This window comes from Leiobunum rupestre, chromosome 7, assembly GCF_980474605.1.
Source record: "Leiobunum rupestre chromosome 7, qqLeiRupe1.1.hap1, whole genome shotgun sequence".
NCBI classification, from domain to species: Eukaryota; Metazoa; Arthropoda; class Arachnida; order Opiliones; family Sclerosomatidae; genus Leiobunum; species Leiobunum rupestre.
The window spans coordinates 12,700,065-12,723,839 of record NC_143390.1 but is presented as its reverse complement, the minus strand read 5'-3'; the positions used below and the strand labels follow the sequence as shown (position 1 = coordinate 12,723,839).

Here is a 23,775-nt window from a genome sequence, read left to right as displayed (position 1 = left end):
GATTTAGAAGAATATTAGTTTTTATCACTTACCATATAGAATTGTTCATAATGGAAAATAATATTAACCCAATTATAGGATTAGACCCATTATTTAAAGCACTAAGTCTATTTAGAAAGAGAGAATATGAAGATTGTGTAATTGTATGCACAGAAATGCTGGAAAAAAATCCTTACGATCAAGTAAATTTGCTACCACAAGAACTTAATTTCATATTTTGATTATTTATATATTGAATAATAATAACAAATTACCCAAAGGCAGTATGGACTTTAAAAATGCGTGCTTTAACTGAACAAGTCTATATTGACGATTTGGAAGCAGATGAAGAAGGAATAGGTAAACTTCACTGTACAATTTTGCACATGTTTCCCCATGTAAAAAATAATGTGTTATGGAATTTTTTTGGTGCCAATAGCGGAAATGCTAATGGATGAAAATGCCATTGCCCAAGTAGCTAGACCAGGGACGTCACTAAGAAAACCGGGAAAATCTACTGGCACCAGTCAAGCAGTAAGACCAGTAACCCAATCTGGACGGCCAGTGTCCGGTGTCGTACGTCCAGGGACACAAAGTGGAAGACCTGGGACGATGGAACAGGCTATGAGAACATCAAGAACGGCCAGAACAGCCAGACCAGTTACCAGTGCATCTGGACGCTTTGCCAGGCTTGGAACGGTTAATTATTTAACAATTGGCTTATTACATCTTAGAATGTTTATTAAAATATAACAAAAATTTCAGGCTTCGATGCTATCTCAACCAGACGGGCCATTCATAAATTTAGGAAGACTAAACTTAGCAAAGTACGCTGCTATTCCAACTATTGCAAAAGCTCTTTTCGAATACATTTATTATCATGAAAATGACGCGAGGCATGTTAGTTAACCATTAACATTCTGCTATGAAGTTAAGAAAAACTGATTACCGTGCCATTGGATTTAGGCATTAGATCTGGCGGCCCAAGCAACACAGGCTTGCAAATTTCAAGACTGGTATTGGAAATTACAGCTAGGAAAATGTTATTACAGGTTAGCTATGTAGTTTTAATGGTTGGACTTCTGTAATTACTAAGACTGGTTTATTAGATTTTCAATGTACCGTGATGCTGAGAGGCAATTCAAATCAGCTATCGAACAACAACCTATTGTGGACACTTTTCTATGGTTAGGAAAAGTATGTTTAAGAAATTTTGCACAATGAAATGCAATTTTACATGTAACTTATTTTCCCATTTCACAAAAGGTTTATGTACGACTGGATCAGCCATTAGCAGCATTGGATGTTTATAAAAATGGATTAGAAAAATTTCCAGGGGAAACTGCTTTACTGACTGACATAGCGAGAATTTATGAGGTGGATATAAACATGAAAACAGATTCTTATACAAATATAACTCTTACATTAAATTGCTTTATGTAGGCATTAAATGATCTAAATGTCGCAGTCAAATTTTACAAGGCAATTTTACAATACGATGCAGTCCATGTAGAAGCAATAGCTTGCATTGCCCTACATCATTTTTACGCAGATCAACCTGAAATTGCATTAAGGTTTTACAGGTACAAAAAATTCCACTTTGAATCAAATTTCAATTCGTATAAAAAGTTCAACTAAACAATTTATAATCTTACGACATTTTTACAACATTAGACGATTGCTTCAAATGGGGATATGCAATGCAGAGCTGTATAACAATTTGGCTTTATGTTGTTTTCATTCTCAACAATATGATCTAGCCATCACCTGTTTTGAGAGGGCATTAAATATGGCGTCAGATGACACCTTGGCTGATGTTTGGTACAATATAGGGCACATAGCCATTGTATGTTAATTTGATTGTCCTATGCACATTTGATCCTAAAACTTTCTGTTGCGTGTACAGGGCGTGGGAGATAGAAATTTGGCATCTCAATGTTTTCGCTTGGCTTTAGTTGCGAATAACGATCATTCAGAGTCTTATAACAATTTGGGGGTTATAGAAATGGCCAGAGGAAAAACTGAACAAGTAATTTGGTTACTTTTCAAATTTAGAAGCGATTGACATTAATTTTATTTTATTCTTAGGCCAAAGCATTTTTTCAGACTTCAACTAACTTAGCATCCCAATTATTCGAGCCACTTTACAACAGCGCTCTTGTTGCGGAACAAACGGGTGATCTCCAAGGTTGTTATACAACAGTCCAAAAAGCCATTGAGGCATTTCCAGAACACGTTGATTCTAAAGATTTGTTTGATAAAGTGAAAACATTGTTTTGCGCACTTTAAATTTTATAAAAGGTTTAACTCAACCACACTCGTTTACTCTAACCAAACCAATATTAACTTTTTTAGAAAATCTAATTACAGTAATTAAATAAGCTTAATAATTAGCAAAACATGTAAATATTTCTAGGCACACTGTTCCTTTGAATCTTAGAACTAGTGCAAGTGTGGGCAAAAAAAAATATCCAAGATCTGAACGATTTAAATTTTAATTTACACGATGGTAAAACAAAAAAAGGGCTGTAATTTTAATAAATAGCTTTACAGTATATGAGCTACTGGTATTGAACTAATATCTTACAAAAAGGCACTGGATCCGTTAAATTAGGACATTATGTAGGAAAATAAATTTAAAACATTTTTGAGTGTTCAAGACATTGTTTTCTTACTGGGGAGCTCAATTGAACTAACATATGAATGTGACAATAGCACTCAGAGTCATTGTTTTATACAATGTTGGCATTCAAGCGCTTTTAGTCTACAAAAAAAGTGAGCTTATGTAAATTTCACACCCTAAAAAATACTTTTTCAATATATATTTTTAAATTACTTTAAATAATGACAACAAAAGCTTATATAGTTTCATTACAGATAATCTTTAAAATCCCCTTGGAATAATCATAGTATTCTTTAACTCAGGCAAAATAAAAGGGGGTTTTAGAAATTAGGTAAAATGTACACCGAGATGAATGATGGATAAGCTTAAACAGAAACTTTGCAATGACTGACTAGTGGCTATCGGTCATTTTTTGAAAGCTTAACCATTTAGGCTGATATTTTAGATTTTATCATTGTATATAAACTAATTACTATGCCTTGGTTGCACTTAAACCATATATAAACTTAATTTAAATCCTAGTTCATAAGTACAGCCACGAACAAACCATTCAAAATACGAGATTTTGATCTAAAATTTGCTTAGGTTTTGTAGCTTAACTTTTAAGCAATATATAAGTTATGCCAAGATAGTAGCGACTATATGGAATGCAAAGATAGATCAAAAATTCAACCATAAGAACGGACTGTTTTGGTCTTAGAGAGATAAGCGGTGGCTCTTAACTTTCAAAATCATCAGTGAAAACTCCTTTTGGAGGGAGGGACTAAATGATCAGGCAACTCTGTCGGTATATCATGACCGTCTATCTTAACATTTATAAGATGCATGGCAAGGGCAAACTCTTCGGCGTCTAACATACCATCCTTATCAATGTCTGAAAGTTTCCAAATTTTGCCCAAAACAGAATTTGGTAATTTGGTTTTCACCATTTGAGCTTTCGCCGCTGCACCAGTGATTTTACCATCAATGGGATTGAGACTATTGAAAACCTCATCAGTCTTATATCTTTCCTTGGTGACTATCCATTCAGAATCTAATGACCCAGCGTCAGCTCCTTCCCCTCGACCAAAACCAAAAGGACTTTTATCCATCCCGTCAAATGCACCTCCTTTCACTGCGCTCGATTCTTTGTGCTCTATCTGCTCCTGAGGAATCATAGACATCAGTCTGCAAAATCAAGTAGGTAGTTAAATCAACTTTTTACTGAAAACTTTAATTGAATTTATATTAAAGTGATGATAGGTAAATTAATGCAGTATCCAAGGGGGAAGGCATATGTAAAAATCGTATGTACAAAAAAATATGAAATTAATCTTAACATCAACTCGGAAATCCTGAAAACCCAGCATAAATGTGTTCCAAATCAGCATGAAAAAAGGAAATTCGAGGGAAAATCATACTTCAAAACCTAACATCATTTTAGTATTTCAAAAAAGCCCCTTCAGATTCAAAATCCCAAACACTAAATTGCTAGGTAATACACTGGACTACCACAGCTAGACCAGAGGTTTCCAAATTGAGGAAACATGCAGTTATGCAAGGTAGTTCCTAGATAATTTTTTTTTTAAACATGAATTAATTACCTATTTCCACCCCCCCCCCCTCCCCTCCCCTCCCGACTGTTGGTGGTGCGCAGAGTTCAAATTTAAAAGGGATCCACAAATTTCACTTTTGGAACCACCGAATTCAACCAACCAAAAACAAACAATAATAATTGCTTAAACTATGACCCTAAGCAGAACCTTAAGATCTAATCCAGTTCAAAAATACTCTTCGAAAATGTAAACCACTCTGACATAAAAAAATTAAAGTGAGAATAAATGTTAATTAGACTACTACAGTTTACTTTGACCAGCGAAAAAGGAAAAATTACCAATTTAAGATAATAGAACTATCACGACTGAAAGGTACATTATCATTTCACGGTTGATGGATTTTGATTCTGAACAAATTCTGTGACAATTGAATGACTCGACCATTTGTTCAGCTGCAGTAATATTGTGCTTCCATTTTTTTTTAAAGTTCCGGTTGATAAGTGTCTTTATATTTTTTACACAATAAATTGTAGGCATATTTAAAAAAAACTGGTTCAAAAATGAAGTCATATAATACCTGGCTATATCTTCCGAAAGCATTTGCTCCACTGTGTCTAAAAGTTTTTGTCGCAGTGGGTTGAATTTGGTGAAGTCATGCGTTATGAGTTTTTCCTGCATTTCTCTAATATCTGGAAAGTCACCCGGTGATATTTGGTGTTCATGTTGAATTTCATTGTAGATGTTTTGCAACCCTTTAATTAGTTCCTTCTTTTTGCTATCTTTTCCAAACATAGACGGCATTTCCTTTCTTAATGAACTTATGATAAGGGCATGAACCTTTTAAAAGTTAAAAAGAACATTGCAAATTATAGATAATCTTATATAATAAAAATAAAACAAGGCTAATCTAAACTGTAGATAAACCTTTATATATAACTAATTTAATAATTAACGCTATCAATTTTATACAATTAATTTGTCTAAACTAATTATCAACAATTTGAGCTGAAAAAAAATTAAATCAGTGAAACCGCCAACTTCCGCAAAAATAAACCCTTTCACTAACTAAATAATGGAAATGTACTTTATAAGTTAACTAAATATAGAGAAATAAGATGAGGTCAACTAGTACATTGAGTGGGTGGCTTTTAAAAAGGAATAATTTGATAAAGCAACAGGAATTGGGGGAGATTCAGAGACAAATTTAAGTAGCAGTAATGGGCATCTTCATTGCCCGATTTTAAGATTTCAACACCCACTTTTCTTGAGACTACAAAAGAAGCATTCAAAACTCTCCGTGACACAGTCATTCAGAAAAAGGGCCATTTAAGATTCTGCCTATTATATACTGTTTCAAAGCACAATACACTAAATGATGAGGATACACTGGTAATTTTTCTGTTTACTACTACTGCCAAGAGGAAAAATGAATAAAATGTGGGTCTGATCTATTTAGATAGAGACCGAGATAGAGAAATGGGAGCAAATTAAAGGTTAAAAAATGTGAGCTTGGCTAGTTGAGCATCCCTGAAATTCTGGCCATTAATGAAAAAAATTGTAACCTTCACTTCAAACTATTAAAGCACCGTATAAATTCTACTTTCGGGGCCTAGATTTCAAAGTGTATTTTAAAAAACTAGTTAACCCAAATAAAATAGTTTAGTGGCAGAACTGGCAATGTTGATAAAATTATCAAGGGAAAATAAGTTTAAAAGATAATAATTTGCATGCCACTAAATAACGCCTACCTGAATCACGAAACAGATAACTGAAAATACATAACTCAAAATAAATTTTATCTGTATGTATGAATAGATTTATACCCGAATACACTCCAAGACGTAATATACAATCTAAGGTACCACAATTATAATATTCCCACCAACTATCCAAACATTTCTTAATTTTTAGGTAGTAAAATGTATACAACCTTGGCTAATCTTGCTCTTTTGATTAAATCGTTTAATTTTCTTAAGGCAGCATTTCTTGGCAAACTTTGAAGATCCATGAAAAGATCTTGCTCTTCTGCTTCAAAAAGTTTTCGATTTGTATCATAACGCAGTGGTTGGTCCCAAAATGATCCAATGTAAACTCTGGCTACTTCGGGGGTGTTTAGAACCTTCCCCAAAGACCACATCAGAGCTCCGTAAACTCTCATTAACTGCTGATGGTCAATCATATCGGCTTTGTTTAAAATGATGCGGATTTTATCATCATGTCCTCTAAGAGCTTCAATAGACCGCCTAAATTCATCAGATATGTCGAGCTTGTGGGCATCAAATAGTAATATGATACGATCTACTCTTTCAGCAAACCATTCTAAAACTCCCGTAAAATCGTAGCCTCTATCTAGTCTTTGCTTTTCTCCTGACAATATTCCTGGTGTGTCGATGATAGTTATGCTCTGAAGTACTGAATTATTTAATAGTGAACATTGTAGTCTGTAATGAAAATAATATTTTTTTATACATAATTCATTTCAATATATTTTTAGGGCTCAGTAAAGCTAATGTTAACCTATTCAAAAAGGCATTTCCAAATTTTGTCAATGGTCTGTATTGTTTTTTAGGGTCTACCACAAGAGCGTTTCCCGGTATTACTCCATCCTGATCACCATACATAACAGCAATAAACCGGTCTGTGGTAGGCTCAGGGCCTATTCTTATACCAGGAAAATCCGTTTCTAAGAGGTGTTTGATGAACGTGGTTTTGCCTGTTGAATATTGTCCAACAAGTAATATCATGGGTTTTGCATCGAAATCAGGGTCATCCAGCATAGGAGAATGAAAATCATGAAATAAGTACGCTTCCTCCAATGGTAAAATTTTGGTTCTGAGAATGAGATGAGAAATTGATATAAAGCACATGACTTGTAATTTTCAAAGAAACTCCCTTATCGTTCTCAAGCAGCCAAAACCCTACCTGTAAACTTTTTTAAGTCCTTCAATGACATTTCCATATATTTCAGGCTGTTTTCTCCTATTTTCATCTTTTCCTAGCCAACTAAACATGACTGGTTGTCTATCTTATTAAATTCAACTATAATTTGAAAAAAGCATGGACACTCAAGAAGGAATCAAGAAGGAAATTCTTGTAGGCCACTGCCCCTTTTCAGGCTGTTAGAAATTTCTGAAAAATCGGCACCGAGCGAGAAGCCACGCACCACACGACAAATCACGATAATCTTTTAGACACCCCCTGCTGGCACGCTGATTTAGAAAATAGAGGGCGCTTTTAAAATTTGACCAATCACAATTCAAGTACTCCCAACGCTGCTTACGCAATCTAGTTTGTTTACTTCCTTTGAAGAACAATAGGTTTTGCAGCTGTGGCTTTCTTCGTTTTCTTTTTGCATAAATCGCCCAAAAAACCACATTACTAGCCTTCGTGGAACCCCAGATCGATTTTATGGAATTCTTTGAATCTCTGGATTAGGTATTTCTAAATAAATATCGTGGTAATAGAAAGTGTTACGGCGTTTCGACACTTCCATAAGCGAACGTCAAGTTCTGGTCAAGCTATCCTTAATAAGTAAATCAGAGCAGAGACTTGAACACCAATTATGGGGCGAATATTTCTGGACCACATTGGAGGGTCTCGTCTATTTTCTTGCGCCAACTGTGACACAATTTTGACCAACAGAAATGAACTTATCAGCACTAGGTTTACCGGAGCAACTGGACGAGCGTTTCTTTTTAGCAAAGTTGTCAACCTAAATTACAGGTATGGCTCTACCTATTATCCTATACATTCTTGCTGAAACTTTTAAGAATTATAAATTATTTAAATTTATTATATTTACAGTGAAGTACAAGATCGGGTCATGTTGACAGGTCGGCATATGGTTAGAGATGTGTCTTGCAAAAATTGCGATACGAAACTTGGCTGGATATATGAATTTGCAACGGAAGAGAACCAAAGATATAAGGAAGGCAGAGTAATTCTGGAGAGGGCTTTAGTCACGGAAAGTGACGGGATTGAAGAAAGAATGGGTGATGACTGACTCTAATTAACCCTTTCAAAAAATTTCATCTTAAGGCTTATCAATATCAAAGATCTATTATCCATAATCATTTGAGAAAGAGTATTTTGTCTATGAACATACCATTACACATTTGAAATATCTTATGAAAACAGGTTCATCATTTTAAACGTTTTGTTGTACATTAGCCATTTCTGATCAAAAGTATAAAATTGCAAAAGCCTTATTTGTATCAGAATGGAGTCGTTTCACCATGTCCATCATGATCAGGATATTTGAACGATAGTTTAGAGCCCTTGCTGTTTTTGTATCTACGACCTAATTACTATTACAGTGCCAGATTTTAGCATTTATACTATTAAATGTAGTGTATCAATTGCCATCTCTTTCCAAATTTTTAAAAACTGTTGTACTACGTAACTATAAATGTGTTCCAGAAAATCTAAAATATACGGATAACCATAAGCCATAGTTTATAGAATTGAAGTAAGGCTATAAAAGTAAAGCAGTTGTGAGATTTTTTACCTCAAAAGATTCAATTTGTAGTAGTTGTTTTTTTATTTTCCGGCATTCTGCATCTCTTTAGATTTCATGTAGGTGTTTTTTTTTGGTTCAGTAGGTTAAAGTGCATTATTCATAACTATTTCGAAATGTCTTCCTTGAAATCTAAAAATTAACTCATCAAAATTGTGTGTTGTCGTTTATAGATTCATCATTACGAATTATTTCATGAAAATAAAAAGTGCTATTTTCACACCTTAATACGTATGAAAAAATACTAATTGTAAGGAAGAAACTAAAATCATCATTCGACGAGACAAATTTAAAATAAATTCCCCGAGGATGTAATATAGGAAAACCTTACCAAAATTGACCATAAATTAATTTTGAGATGTACTTGTAAAAATAAAAAGAGAAATGTAAAGAGAATTTCTTTAAATCATTTTAATTGTATATTGAGAGACTAATTAAAGAATATCGTAATTTCCTACATATTTTCAAGTTTCTTTATATAAAATGAATTTTTATGTACATCTACGTATTTACACAAGTATCTTTGCTACCTTTTGCAGTATGAAATTTAGTTTAGCCAATTTTTAATACAAAAGTTTCGTTTAGTTTTCTACAAGCACATAAATTAAGAATCACTACTTTAAAAAGGCACATTTTTTTTTCCAAACCAGGCTTTTAGAAAAATTAGTTTGGATTTGAAAAACTTGACTAGTTTTTAAAAAATAACTTTAAAAATAGAGATCATCTTAAATATATATTAAAAAAGTAGTTTTATTAGTCAGTATCGCTTATTTTTGGTCCCAAAAATTATGAGCGTTTAAATTTTCAGAAAATGGAACGGATCAAATTACCATTGGCATTTCAGGTAATTCAAAATGGCACATTCAGTAGATTTTGTCACTGACAAGCATGTTTTTGTTGTTAAAAGCATTTAAAAAATTTCATGTAAACGTAAAAACCTAATAGATTTGAGGACTAATATATGTTTAAGTTAAATTGTAGATTTTATTACCCTAAAATTCTGTTAACATACGCATTATATTAAAAATTCACTAAAAACATTCTTGCTGATACAACTCACTATTAAAAACATTGTATTTCCATTTTTAGTATTTTAACTTTTATAAAGTAAGCAGTATCAATACGATACTATAAGCTCGCCAAGTAAAAATATTAGCAAATCTACACCAAGCTTTAAAATTTCATTGATATGTTTGTTTCTTGGTTAAATGTTCATTAATAGCAAAAAAAAATTAAATTGATCATAAATATCAACAGAACAGTATAGAGTACACTCTTCACCTAATGATATGACTACTTGGCAAAAGGCTAACTAATATAACACTGTAAAAAGACACTTCTACGAATAGTTCTTATTTGACTAGAGAAGAAAGTAAACAAATGAGGCCAAGCTAAATTTCATAAATCTTACAACTTTGAAACGCATAAATCCCAATAACTCATCTTCCTTTAAAAAATTCTGGTTCATAATAAAATACAGCCCTTAATTTGGCACCGTTCAACAAGGCACATTTTTTAATAAATATCTTTGGCACTGTTGGTTGGCTGCATTACATATATATACATCCGAATAAGTTACTTATTCTCAGACTGCAATTTATGAACTACGTGTTTTACCCATCCTTTCATCTTTGGGGCTCCTTGTTCGCCACTTTCAACTGCCAAAGGTGACTCTATAGGATTTACTTTCCATTTTGGAGATAGGGGAATGGACGATACCCTTATATTATTTCCATCTTCTGATTTCCCTTGTGCCAAACACTGCTCCAACTCCTGTCTTCTTTCCCTAATACTTTTAATTCCCTCTAAAGTTGATCGGCCATTGTTGGGGTCTCCTTTGCGAAATACGGAGTTCCCTTCCAAAATCTTTAACCTTTCCAATATAATTGAATCTTTAATTTTTTCATTCAAGTCATCAGTTGTAGTGATATAGTAATTATCGCATTCATCCATTGTATCAGTTTCTTTACTTGGACAGTCGTATGATTTACTCTGAGTGTTGAATAGATTAGTTTCGTTATATTTCTCTGATAAGTTTATTGGTACAGGGGGTTTCAATGTAAAATCTCGAGAATTTTGGTGGTTGTGGTAATGATAGTTGTTTGGAAACTCCGTAGCACTCAAATCTGCCTCTTCTGGATCGCTGTAAATGGCAGAATCTCTGAACATTTCATCAACGAGGGCAGTTTCAATCTCTTCAAATGTTCTTTCATAGTAACTGTCTCCGGAGGCAACACTGGTATCTGAAGGAGAATCATCTTGACCTAGGTCCAAAGTAAACAATGGATTTACAGCCGCTAGTACTTCAGGAACCATTCCATTTCTGTAGTTGTAGTTAGATTCTTTTTTCTTGTCACCATCGCTAGAAGAGGTGGCATTTGATGATTCGGACAATACACTATCAGGACGCAATTCATCTTTCTTGCGAGATGAAGGTGGTGAAGGTAAGTGCATCAGGGTTTTGGGGACGCAGTATTCGCTTTCCAACGGCCTAGCCATTCTCGCTCCTATGACTGAACTGTTAGGTGCAGGTCTATATGGTGGTATTGCTTTTCGTACAGATGACGGAGTGTTACTCTCACTCCCCGGTGGTTTTAATGTAAAATCTTCTCGTCTCAGTCTTTGTTTAATCATGGCAGAATAGGCCTTAGCAATGGAGCTCATAAATTTATTAGTTAATGTACTGGGACTGGGTTCTCTATCATATTGAGTGCTACACCTGCTGGGCGAGTGGTCCAAATTCAAATTTCTTTTGGAATTGAAAAAAGACACAGCTTCGCTGTCACCAGATACAGTCGAACAAGAATCAGCGGCGGTTAAATCTGCCATCCCACTACCACTTTGAGAGACTGAGGCTTTTAAATTGGCTAGTTTGGACCCAACGTTTGACAAAACATTCTTAAAAGCCACATATTTGGACGCTGAGTGGTGGTATATTTTGTGTTCCGGATGGATGGCCTGATTAACATTTTCTAAACTGATGGAAGGAGTGCTTATTATTTCATGGGGAGATATTATGCTTGTTTCAAACTCATCCTGCTGAACTGGAAACCTGTATGACCTTCTCTTACGGCTAGCGTTATCCATATATCTCTCGATATCATCCATAAAATCAACCTGCATTGGTTTGTCAGAAGCGATAGTAATTGGCCTTTGTTCCAACTGGTGATTCAATTGGTTTGGTCGTACAATGCAGCCTTCCGATCTCATTCGGGGTCTGCATGTGGAATCCCTCTCTATAGCAGGCTCATCCAATATAGAAGCAATGGTAGAGGACGAATCACTAGCAATAGAATCGTGATGGTTATCTGCAGTCACCCCATGACCAAGTTGGAAACTTCGAGGCAGTGAGCCACACTTGTTCCTGCCATCAGACAAGTGACCCTCCTGCCTTTTGAGCCATATTGCAGGAGCAGTAGGACTTAACACTTCTTCCATGCTATCCGAAGGTAAAAAACGTCTACTACCTTCAGGGTCTGACAACTGCCCACTCCTGGACGGATTTTGTTTAAACGAGAGAGAGTGATGCAAAGAGGCTACTTTTGCTCGAGCTAAACCAGTGAAGGACTGTACGCGTCGCACTGCGGGGTTTTGACGCCAGGAAAAATTTGGTTTGCTATTGTTCACTGAAATTGGATCAGATGAGCTATGTGAAGCTGTGAAAAGTGATGGAGGCGCAGGTGGCAATCTAGAGGGAACAGATTCCTCATTGCAGTCTGATTTATCTTCATCAGTTTCTAAATTCTTAAGGTTAACAGTGCCTAATGCAGCCCATAAATCAGTTAAATTATCATAATTTTCGGATTTTTTCTTATTGCTATGTCTTTTTCTAGAGGAGGATGGGGGTTGAGTAGACTTTTCCTGTACAACATCTCGCCTAAAAATTTCATCTTCTTCGTCACCTTGATCAGCGAAGGCAATGCTGCTTCTATCACCCACGGAAGATGGTCCCAAGGAGAATGAATTATTTGCAGAATCTCGGTACGCATGAGCTTGGGCAAAGAATAGAGTGACGTACTCATCCTCAGCAGCTAAGGAACGGTGAAGACCAGGGATACCTCCCCGTGATGAAGGTGGACGATACTGTAGAAGTCTACGAACATTGGCTTGCTCATTAAAATCTTCATTCTCGGTATCTGTAGTTTCTTCAGGCAAGCTCTTCCAAGCTCTAAAAGCTGGATGCATAGTTCTTTTTGGTTTGGTTTCATTTCCATGCGAGCAACCTTCTTCAACATTTCCATTTGTTGAAGACTTTGCTGTTGCCATCATCCTATTGTTGGAATCGATCTAAAAAAACCAAGAATTATTATTGAGAAATTAGCTCAAAGTGTGGAAACAAAAAAAAATAATTTACTTGGCTTGATAATCGTTTTGGTGGGGTTGGACTAGGAGTGACTTCAGGGTTTCTAGGTTCTTCGCAACTTAAATTACTATCTTCATAGTCCAAAGGCACAGACCCTGGAGTACTTGTACTGCAACTACGAGCTCTTCTAGATACCTTCTTTGTACCTTTAAAAGTGGGAAATACAATTAGTAAGTAAAAGAACATAACTGAAGTTTATAAATGCTTTACTTTTTCTAAGTTTAAAGGTTCTATTCAAGCCAATCTCAGATTTCCTACGATCCCTATCTTGTTTCCTCCGTTCAAGATATTCTGGAGCCGAAAGCAACCTGCTTCTGCTGCTACTGTTGGTACTTTTTTCCAGATTTGGCATTTCTTTAAAAAGTTATAAATTATTATTTTTTATTCCATTTTTATAGCTAGGTCCTGGGATTTTAAAGCATGTGCACGTAGAGCGGAATATATAATTTTATCCCCTGACGAGAAGCTTCCGTGATTTTTCAGTTTAACAAGCCATGAAAATTGTAATTCTTTAAAAACTACTTAATCTGCTACAGGGTTCTTACAAAATTTTCAGAATTAATTTCCCTGACTTATTCAGGTTTTCTCTCACTATTTTTGAGGTAAAATCTTTTAAAATATTTAATATGTATTTTTAATAAAACTTTCAAAAATTTATTTGTCTGAATTTTTGGGGTCATTTTCAAATTCCCTGATTTTTTCCAGGTCATGTATGAACCCTGTACTACAATCTTGGTTGATAAGCATAATTAAGCGGAGTAAATTTTAATATCAAAATGTTTATTATAATTTACAAGACAAAATTTGCCACTAACAAGTGTAAGTGTCAGCCGGAATTCATACCTCGAACTTGGAATGGTTATCCGGCTGTATTCCCTATGGTAAGATCTCGGGGACCGTTTTCAGTGATGTGTATGAGAATAAAAATCACCCCCTCGCACGCGTCTCCCCTCTTTAGGAGTTTTTACCCCGCGCAACCTCCCGTTTTTACAACTGTAGTTTTTTGTTGTTCGACTCACCGGCCATTTCGAAAAATTTAGGGTTTGGAAACCCACCATTGATAGCGACGGGTCAGCTCGCTCTCCCGACCTCTCCATGTAGAAGGATTAGGTCCGGCATTGTTATAGCGCTGTAAAAATTGTCAGCAGTTACAATGCCCTTGAGAACCGCGAAGTCTGAATTACGAGGTGACCATCGCTATCAATAGGGCGATAGCGAAGGGAAAAGCAAAAAGATGTTTGAACCCTTTTTCGACACTGGGGGATGAAATTATCTGAAACTAGGATTTAATACCATTGAAAATCGTAAGAGAAAACACGTATGCTCTGACGTCAAAATGATGAAAAAAAAACGGTCCCCTAGATAGAGACTGAAATCGGCCCAGATAACCATTCCAAGTTCGATGTATGAATTCCTGGTGTCAGTCATTAAAGGTCGAACATATAGCAATTGTTACTATTCCTCCATTGTCCCAGCAAGTAGCAGCTTTAGAAATTTCAACCAATCGAATATAAATTTTATAATACACTATAGGTCCATCTCACTCCTAAGAACGGTGTCTATCAAGCCATAGAGGTACTTGCTTTAAAGTCCTTATTGTAGCTCAAAATTGGATTTTTAGCTCAATTACCTCCCGGTTTATTTTGTCCAAGCTCCATAACTAACTGTCTGGCGTGTGATGGAATAACAGCGTTATAATTTTCTAATATGACCCTTTTCAATTGAAGGCACCACTCTCGCTTCTGATCTAGATTTCTTGCCTACAAGTTGATGTATAAATTAAAACATACAGAAAATAACATCCACTTAAAGTCATAGAATTTTGACAAACCTGAAAAGTGTATTGTAACCTTGGGTTATCAAAAGGAATAACGTGAAAGCACAACGGTTCACCCTGAATACTTTCAATAAGCATAAGATTTGAACACTATGAAATAAACCAAATAATTAGACAAAATGCAAAAAATCAATACAAAACGAAGAATTTTTACCATAATATGAGTTTTATAACTGAGTATCGCCTCTTCTTTCTTCTTAGCAATTACTAACATTTTGTCAAACAAAAAAATATGACGTAAAGCTTTGGCACCAAGCATACGGAAAGATCCTTCCGCAACCAACTCTCCGTACGTAGTTAAATCCTGACCCTAGATTACACCAATGAGTTCAATAATTGAAATATTTCATCTCAATGCCAAATTGTAATCTTTCAACGTACATGCCATCCATAGAGTAGGGACTGAATTTCTTGCACTCTAACTGCATGTTCGTGCTTCCTTTTCATATCATTAATGTGATATGCTATTCCAGTCATCACGGACAGAGCATTTTTAATATCAGGGTAACCTCTACTTTCTTTATCAGAGTGTTTTACAATATTCTAAAATAATTTAAAAAATTAAAACCAAAGCGAGAAGGCAACTAACAATGAATAAACAATAATAATATACCTGTAAGAGTAGATGATACTTTAAAATTCTCTGGACTGGTTTGAGAAGGTAAGAGCCCAAAGGTAGATTATGGTGCAGAGCAGTCTGTCGCTCCTTAAAAATTGACAAAAGGATAAAAATAAAATTATAAGGTATGGTCCGATAAAAAGGTATTTTAAATGTAAGACTACTAGGAAATATATAAGGAAGTGATATTGACAGATTATACCAGACTGAGAAATAAGGAATTTTTTTCAACTGGACCTGTGGCCAGTAGAGCCTAGGTAGTTAAATTAAAACACTGGCCACTGGCCACTTTCCACTTACCATTTTTAACCTTCAAAATCAGACTTTCATAATTTATGGTCAAATTATCTATTCTTGACAATATGTGCTAGGGCATACCCTTACCAAAAAATAAGTTGGTTTTTAGTTGGTATTTACATTTAAGTTGATATTAAGTTGGTTTTAAGTGGTCAGCATATTTCAGTAAACTAGTTAAGTTGGTAATAAGTGGGTTTTAAGTTGGTGGGAAAATGCCTTTTTCTTTAAGTTTATATTTAGTTGGTTTTTAGTGGTCAGAAAATTATATTTTCTTTTTTAAGTTGGTTATAAGTTGGTTCTTCAATTCTGATAAGTGGTCTTTATTAAGTAACATTTTAAGTAAGTTTTAAGTTGGCTTTAAGTGGTCTTTATTAAGTAACATTTTAAGTAAGTTTTAAGTTGGCTTTAAGTGGTCTTTATTAAGTAACATTTTAAGTAAGTTTTTAGTTGGTTTTAAGTTGGTGTTAAGTTGTTTTTAAGTAGGTTTTTAGTTGGTATTTGTCTCAAATACAAACTTAAAACCAACTTAAATAGTTCTTAGACCACTTATTTTTTGGTAAGGGTAGACTTACATACGGGCATTTCAAAATTTTGGAGTGTCAAATAAAGAACTATAAATCTGCTTAAGTAATATGTAGAAACATCTTTATTGAGCAATGTTAAATTTGAAAAATCACCTAAGTAAATGGTCTTAGCTATCACAAATGTATCACATTGTAAGGCCAAGCACACAGCATAGAAGCGAAGACCAAACAATTTTAGGGATTAATATAATATTTTTTTAATGAACTAAAATCTTGAAGGGAAAAAACTTTGAATTAATTAAGTGGTCACCAGGGCCACTAACACCACCAAGCATTTATTTTTTTAACTGGCCCAGCTAATTTTAAAACTGGCGATTGGCCTGTGGTAGTGCCTTATTTCTCACACTGGATTATACTATAAAAATGTCAATTTTCGAAATTTCAGTATAGAGGATGTTGAACTATGGTGGAAATTTTGTAATATAAAAGACAGTAAACTTACTTTAAAAACTTCCGCTGTCTTTGGTTTTCCCATTAGTTCCGTTAAAACTTGCACCGTTCTGAAACAGTAAAATTTTGGCAAAACGGACGACATATAAGAAATAATAAATTTGTAAAACATACCTTGGATAGTTGGTGCAATATTGAGTATAAACAGCAAAGCCATTACTATGTTGTACAAAAGCCCTCGCTACAGCTACAGGATCAAAACCGCACCGCTCCAATTCTGAAAGGAACATGCTAAAAAACAGAATGATTTAAAATTAATTAACATTTTAACTGTAAAGATTAACTGACCTACAAGCTTAGTTTAACGTTTATTATCTAATCAAATAAAAGTTTTCGCAATAGGTGCTTCAAGGAAATCGCCACGAAATAATATTTCTGAGAGCCAGGACCTGAGTTACTGTTATTATATTGCATGTTGAATTTAATGAAATTATGGAAACTATTCACCTGTAGAGCATAAGCAGAACGCCGTGTTTTTGCTAAGCCTTAATATGTCATAAAAAAAACTACCTGGTTAAAAGGAAACACAGTTGCATACCATACAGGTGAAAAGTCTCCAATATTTCAACAAGCACTAAATAAACAGTAACTTGCTGGTCCTGGCTCCACGGAAATATTACTTCTTTGCGATTTCCTTGAAGATGTTTTATTAAAGCGCCTATTACCATTAAAATAAAAACGAAGTATCATAAATTAAATTTGTGTTTTTTCTTTTCTATTCCATAATATTTTTGCGTTATTCCATAATATTTTTGCGTTATTCCATAATATTGTTATTATTCCTTAAAATATTTTGCGTTATTCCTTAATATTTTTGCGTTATTCCTTAATTTTTTGCGTTATCCCTTAATATTTTTGCGTGTTTTCTTTAATATCGTTAGTGATTTTTCTTTAATATCGTTAGTGATTTTTCTTTAATATCGTTAATGATTTTTATTTAATATTATTAATAATTTCTTTCAAACCCTTGTAAAAGTTCCGTGTATTTATCTCCATCAGTACAAAACATATAAAGTGACGAATTTATATCCTGAGGCAGGCACATTTATACATCGGAATGTGTCCCAGGCAGGATATCAAATAATGGCATAGAACGGAATGGGAAGAGAGGTGAGGAGTAATGGTGCGTATCGCGTAAAAGAAGCGCAAAGCTTTCATTTTTTTATATAACCCACAATACCACCCACGTCAAAGGTACGACTGTATCGACGTATATAATACTCTCGTACAGTCCTCAAGAGTCTCGGACTCCTCCTAGACCGCATTATTTACTATAGGGCAGTCAATTTGGTAAGAAATCTTAGTTCTTTTATTATTCTCGATATAAAACCCAGAGTTGTTAAAAAAATTTCACAAGCCAAAAGCTTTCTAAAAGCGGAAGTTTATTCGGTAATAGTTTTATAACTAAACCAAAAAACAAGCACTGAAAATCAAGGGGCTATGAAAATTTTCCGTAATTACAAAAGTGACAAATGAAAAAGTTAAGTGAATATGAGTCTCCTTTAGGCGTCGGAAAAGGTACTGGTTGCGTAGAAAGTCGCGAATAAAATTTCACCGCACCTACGCAAAATCAAGCTCTTTACGAAAAAATGCACAAAGAAGTTCTTTTGTTTTCGAGCACAATGCTAAAACTTCATTAGGGTAAGTATATCAAGCGGTACACCGTATAACGAGTGAAAACATATCATGCCTACGTACGAATATTCACTTATTATAAACCGACCTTATAAACCTTATTTTTTTCTGTAATAGTTTTTAGAAAATTACTATTTTTCCTTCTGAAACGTATTTTGGAAAATGCAGCGGTAGCCTACGAAATTACATGTTTCAAGCGAACTAATTTTATTATTAACAAAATATTTTTTACCAATATTGTTTTTACCATTTACCAATATTTTTTAACCATTTACCAATATTTTTTAACCATTTACCAATATTGTTTTTACCATTTACCAATATTGTTTTTACCATTTACCAATATTGTTTTTACCATTTACCAATATTGTTTTTACCATTTACCAATATTGTTTTTACCATTTACCAATATTTTTTAACCATTTACCAATTTTTTTTAACCATTTACCAATTTTTTTTAACCATTTTCCAATATTTTTTAACCATTTACCAATATTTTTTAACCATTTACCAATATTTTTTTACCATTTACCAATATTTTTTTACCATTTAACAATATTTTTTTACCATTTACCAATATTTTTTAACCATTTACCAATGTTTACCGTTATTACCACTTTTTTGTAACACTAACAAGGAGACTACCTGAGGTGTAACACACCGATTTTGTTCAAACTCGGCGGTTAAGTAGGCCATAATGAATTAACAAAATATTTTTTACCAAAATTGTTTTTACCATTTACCAATATTTTTTAACCATTAACCAATATTTTTTAACCATTAACCAATATTTTTTAACCATTAACCAATATTTTTTAACCATTAACCAATATTTTTTAACCATTTACCAATTTTGTTTTTACCATTTACCAATATTTTTTAACCATTTACCAATATTTTTTTACCATTTAACATTATTTTTTTTACCATTTAACATTATTTTTTAACCATTTAACAATATTTTTTAACCATTTAACAATATTTTTTAACCATTTAACAATATTTATTAACCATTTACCAATGTTTACCGAAATTACCACTTTTTTGTAACACTAACAAGGAGACTACCTGAGGTGTAACACACCGATTTTGTTCAAACTCGGCGGTTAAGTAGAACATAATGAATCATGAAAAGTTTCAACGGGCATTAGTTTTGCCATGGCAACCGAAAATGTTTTTGACAACAAAAAATGGACAATTCCTTACCGAAAATTTAATGGGATTTTGAAAATTTCTATAGATTTATAGAACAAAGTGAATAAATATACCATTTGACTCAACTATCTAATGGGATTTGCACAATATTTTTCCAATGGAATTATATTTATTATTATATCTATTTTTATCCATTTTTATCAAATTGACAAAAATTAATCAAAAAGTGTTCTAATATTAAATATATAAATTTTTATTAATTTATTAAATTTTATCAAAGTTAATCAATATTTTTATTTATTTTATTAAATTTTATCAAAATTAATCACTATTTCAAAATTTGGTAAAATTTATCTCATTCTATCAATTTGATAAACACAATTGGTTTTTATCACATTTAAGATTTTTTTTATCAATTTTCTTTCAAATCATTTGCATTTTTACCCATTTTCATCAAATTGAAAAAATTGATTAAATTTTGATCAATTTTATTTTTTTTTCGTCAATTTTGATAAACGTTTACTAGTTTTTTGCATTTAAAAAAATTTCAATTAAAAATTTTCAAAATCCCATGTTATTTTCGGGAAGGAATTTTCCCATTTTGTGTTGTCAAAAACATTTTCGGTTGCCATGGCAAAACTAATGCCCGTTGAAACTTTTCCTTTTGGGAATTTTCATGATTCATGAACAAAATCGGAGTGTTACACCTCGGGTAGTCTCCTTGTTAGTATTTAGTACTTGAATGGCAAACAAGAAGGCTTTGAACATAATAGAAAATGGACATAAAATATAGTTTTATAGAACTTTTTTTCTAGAGCTCCCTTGGACTAGCTACAACAACCATTCTGAGCACATTGTTTTGTTATAAAAATTTAAAAAATGGGAAGAGCCAAAACACACGGCGTCTGAATGTCTGCCAGATAACACCCAAGTAAACACTTTAAAACCCACGTCGAGAAAAAACTACAAAATTTTGATTAGTCTTTAGGCCAACTTCTGTAAAAGCGAGTGTAAAAAAGAGTAGCCCAGCAACAAACACAGACACTCCTGCTGGAGAAGAAAATTAAATATTGACATTTTCTTTTTGAAAACGGCCCTAGCGTGTGTCCCACTTTCGAAAAACGTATTTGCAAAATGGTGGTTAAAAGGCGCCAAGAACATCATAATTTGACAGCTCATTTAGCGCGCTTTAATTCAAACATATTTGATAAAAGGGGGCGTTGTTCTTCCCGTTTTCGTAAGAATGTTTTCGGACCCTCTTCGTGGCAGCGTTTCTTCCGTGTCGGGAGGGCTAAAAAGGAGTTATTTACCACCTTGGAATTTTAAGTGATTGAGGAAGCGTATTACAATAAGTAACTTAAAATTAAGTATGACACTTATAGCCTTGTACATTAATTTGTTTCATACAAACAGTGGTGGCGGCAGGTATTTTTTGTAAGGTAGGCCAAGTACTCGGGGTTCCTTAGAAAGATTTTTGGGCCCTTTTTCATTTCCTAAAGGTCGCAAAATATAGTGCTTCGGCCTCAATATTTCAATTTCTATGCTCCATGTAATAAATTTCAATAGAATTTTAAGTAATATAAAATTTATCCCAAAATATTTTTGGGACCCCCATTCGTAGGATTTGGGGCCCCTTGGAAAGCAATTTTTTGCCTTCTCACAATCATATTTCTTCGTCAGTGACAAATTAGTGGAAGAATTAACAAATCCAAAATTCTAAAATTTAGTAGACTAGGTTAATTTAGTAATAATTAAAAGTTTTATAAAAGACTGATACCTTCATGGAATTAAAAAACATTTTATTTACAATTTGAAGCTTTCAGACCGCGGTCCTTCCTCAGCTAGGTTATGTTAATTTAAATTAGGTTAAAGTTACGATAAATTAGGTTACTATTTCAATACTAATCATGTCCTATAGTTTGTTTTTTGGTAGAAAAATTAGTTTGGGTCGTGAGAGGGATTTTGACCAATAAAAATTGGTAAGCCTTAGTACCTCGAATTCGTTTGACGTCACTCTGAATAGAGGACTAGACATAAGGAACATAATGAAATTATGAATGACATTTATCAAAAATTATCACCGAAATTAATTTCACCGTTATTGGGCACAAAACCACCTCGTTTCTAAAAATTCTCGAGGCGAAATATACTCCTAACAAGGACGATAATGTACTACCCAGTTCGGTTCCATGTTCAAATCGGAGCCTAGGCGAAGTGTCAGTTTTGAAAAAATTTCGGTAAGAAAATTACCATTAAAGCAATAGGGAATGTCATACTTAGTTATTAAGTAACTTATGGATTAGTGTTGTTAATTTTCCGGAAAAAAATGTGGAAAATTTTCCAGAAAATTTACTTTAAGGGTTTTTAAATGTTTTTAACTTTTTATCGATATAAAATGTTAAGTGTTAATCAGTTTAAACTAGTCTAGATGTTTAGTTTTACTTTCAGATTCGAAAAAATGAGGCGAAAATGCCGCTTTATTTAAATTTGCAAGCAATATATTAGACTAATCATGGAATGAAACCTTTATTTTTTTCGGAAAAATACGGAAACTTTTTCGGAAAAAAGGCCTCAGTCATTTTCCGGAAAATTCCAACTTACAACACTATATGGATTAAATAAAAACATTTTACGAAGTGTTATACTTATAGGTTAAGTTACTTATGGTATCATTTGTATAAATCAGTCTCAACGACGTCGTCAACACGCGATTTTAAAAGGTTTGATTATTATTGAGTTGCTGGTGATTTATTACTTTTAACGAGCTTACGAAATGTGAAGGACCTAAATTCAACATAATGGCGTCACCTTCGCCCGTCGGCTCTACCTAGTTTGGTCCACCACGGCCACGGGTACGTCGACATTTTGAAAAAAGCACGTTCATTAGGTTTTAATTCGATCCAGTGACACCAAAATTAGACCACAATATCACTAATATACTAATTTTAAATATTCGTATTAATTCGAGAGCGAAATCTACCGCTACGCCCTCTTTTGACGGCGGAGGAAACCGTGAGAGGTGGAGTATTACAGGATTCGTACAAAATTTCCGGAATTAAATTCCCTGACATTTCCAGGTTTTCCCTGACCATTTTTGTAGAATAAATGAATGGTTTGAGGTAAAAATTTGTCTGATTTATTTGGTGTCATTTTTAAATTCCCTTACTTTTTGGGAATATTTTAATTTCCTGACTTTTCTGTTTGAAAAGTCAGGAAATCCTCCATGTTGAAACTCACTTTTTTTTCTTTTCTTTTTAAGTCGGGAGGCCCCAATTTGGGACTATTAGCGAGAAACACATCGTCTCTAGGAACTGATATACGAAGCTATCCCGCTGCGGACTAAAAGAAATCCCAGCTGGAATTGCAACCCTAAACGTCTAAGCTACCGATTAAAATTCCGTGGTTCGTTTAAAACACTGTTTATAAAATATTCTCTTTTAAATTCTTTGGTTTTATTTTGTAAAATTTCTACTTCATCTTGTCGAGAAAGTTCTAAAATGTTGGTTTTAACTCAAAACTATTTGGGAAAGGGGATATAAGAGGGTTTGTAAGAAATTTTCGGGATGAATTTCTGACTTTTCCAGGTTTTCCTAAACAATTTTACTAATTTTCCCTTATTTTCCTGTTTTTATACAAAAAATGAAAGGTAATATTTAACCTATATTTTTAATACATCTTTCAAAAATTTATTTGCCTGATTTTTGTCGGTTTTCCAGGTCATGTACGAACCCTGGATAAATATTCCTGCTAGCTTAAATAATATCAAAAGTATATAATATATTATTAGAGAGAAGTTTCCATATACCTATAGTGCTAATAATGTTATTCTCAATATGGATACTTCTCTTGTATAAGATATATTATATACTTACTTCTGATAACACTCTATAAATGGGTTTACAGAAAGGTCCTTTTCAGTTTCAAGGCAACCCCTAATTTAATCTTAAATTCGCAGTTAGCCACTGTTCTCTTTAAAGAATAGATAATATTTAAATATTAGTCTTTGACGCCTGTTGTCCTAAAAGCAATTTTAACGCGTCACCGTGATTGAGAAAAAGGGGTCGACACGGGGACGTTTTAGCGCCTGATGACGTCAAAGTCCGTAATTCACCGGTGTTTATCCCCTTTTAATTCCACACCCCTCTCCCGCTGGCATCACACTGACGCGTTACATTTGTTTCA

At 33.7% G+C, this 23,775-nt stretch overlaps 4 protein-coding genes across 6 annotated transcripts in view; 2 read left to right on the top strand and 2 right to left on the bottom strand.

The window, feature by feature from the left end:
* The first annotated feature begins 92 nt into the window (after window positions 1-92).
* On the top strand, window positions 93-2,268 carry BBS8 (tetratricopeptide repeat protein 8). Its single transcript, XM_090180818.1, has 11 exons — window positions 93-182; window positions 261-339; window positions 419-678; window positions 745-879; window positions 946-1,031; window positions 1,089-1,176; window positions 1,246-1,356; window positions 1,423-1,562; window positions 1,654-1,825; window positions 1,886-2,008; window positions 2,068-2,268. The coding sequence occupies exons 1-11, from the start codon at window positions 156-158 to the stop codon at window positions 2,266-2,268; spliced, it is 1,422 nt and encodes a 473-aa protein (XP_090036944.1). The 5' UTR covers window positions 93-155.
* A 325-nt stretch (window positions 2,269-2,593) lies between these two features.
* Window positions 2,594-7,324, bottom strand: Past1 (putative achaete scute target 1). Its single transcript, XM_090180817.1, has 5 exons — window positions 7,060-7,324; window positions 6,655-6,969; window positions 6,068-6,578; window positions 4,715-4,974; window positions 2,594-3,769 (listed from the first exon to the last, which is right to left on the bottom strand). The coding sequence occupies exons 1-5, from the start codon at window positions 7,146-7,148 to the stop codon at window positions 3,337-3,339; spliced, it is 1,608 nt and encodes a 535-aa protein (XP_090036943.1). The 5' UTR covers window positions 7,149-7,324; the 3' UTR covers window positions 2,594-3,336.
* A 97-nt stretch (window positions 7,325-7,421) lies between these two features.
* Ype (yippee zinc finger protein) lies at window positions 7,422-9,114 on the top strand. Its single transcript, XM_090180819.1, has 3 exons — window positions 7,422-7,860; window positions 7,942-8,129; window positions 8,827-9,114. Exons 1-3 carry the CDS (start codon window positions 7,700-7,702, stop codon window positions 8,850-8,852), a joined length of 375 nt encoding a protein of 124 aa, XP_090036945.1. The 5' UTR covers window positions 7,422-7,699; the 3' UTR covers window positions 8,853-9,114.
* The window catches only part of GEFmeso (Guanine nucleotide exchange factor in mesoderm), a 112,053-nt gene continuing 97,360 nt past the window's right edge, over window positions 9,083-23,775 (bottom strand). For 2 of the 3 annotated variants that reach the window (XM_090180813.1, XM_090180814.1), the window contains exons 4-13: window positions 16,918-17,034; window positions 16,796-16,853; window positions 15,467-15,559; window positions 15,235-15,396; window positions 15,008-15,163; window positions 14,848-14,943; window positions 14,647-14,776; window positions 13,227-13,370; window positions 13,008-13,162; window positions 9,083-12,940 (exon numbers count right to left, since the gene is read on the bottom strand). In XM_090180813.1, coding sequence (XP_090036939.1) covers window positions 10,229-12,940; window positions 13,008-13,162; window positions 13,227-13,370; window positions 14,647-14,776; window positions 14,848-14,943; window positions 15,008-15,163; window positions 15,235-15,396; window positions 15,467-15,559; window positions 16,796-16,853; window positions 16,918-17,034 — 3,823 coding nt within the window. In that variant the 3' untranslated portion in view covers window positions 9,083-10,228. The remainder of the gene's footprint in view (window positions 12,941-13,007; window positions 13,163-13,226; window positions 13,371-14,646; window positions 14,777-14,847; window positions 14,944-15,007; window positions 15,164-15,234; window positions 15,397-15,466; window positions 15,560-16,795; window positions 16,854-16,917; window positions 17,035-23,775) is intronic. The other variant, XM_090180815.1, reaches the window with a different exon arrangement.

Coding starts and splice junctions, on each gene's coding strand:
- BBS8 (XM_090180818.1), top strand. CDS start 156: ATGCTGGAAAAAAATCCTTACGATCAA. Junction 1,563..1,653: donor ATTGCATTAAGGTTTTACAG/GTACAAAAAATT, acceptor TTACAACATTAG/ACGATTGCTTCAAATGGGGA. Junction 1,826..1,885: donor ATATAGGGCACATAGCCATT/GTATGTTAATTT, acceptor TTGCGTGTACAG/GGCGTGGGAGATAGAAATTT.
- Past1 (XM_090180817.1), bottom strand. CDS start 7,148: ATGTTTAGTTGGCTAGGAAAAGATGAAAATAGGAGAAAACAGCCTGAA. Junction 4,975..6,067: donor AAAGAGCAAGATTAGCCAAG/GTTGTATACATT, acceptor AACTTTTAAAAG/GTTCATGCCCTTATCATAAG. Junction 3,770..4,714: donor CTTTCGGAAGATATAGCCAG/GTATTATATGAC, acceptor TTGATTTTGCAG/ACTGATGTCTATGATTCCTC.
- Ype (XM_090180819.1), top strand. CDS start 7,700: ATGGGGCGAATATTTCTGGACCACATTGGAGGGTCTCGTCTATTTTCT. Junction 7,861..7,941: donor GTTGTCAACCTAAATTACAG/GTATGGCTCTAC, acceptor TTATATTTACAG/TGAAGTACAAGATCGGGTCA. Junction 8,130..8,826: donor CGGGATTGAAGAAAGAATGG/GTGATGACTGAC, acceptor TGTCGTTTATAG/ATTCATCATTACGAATTATT.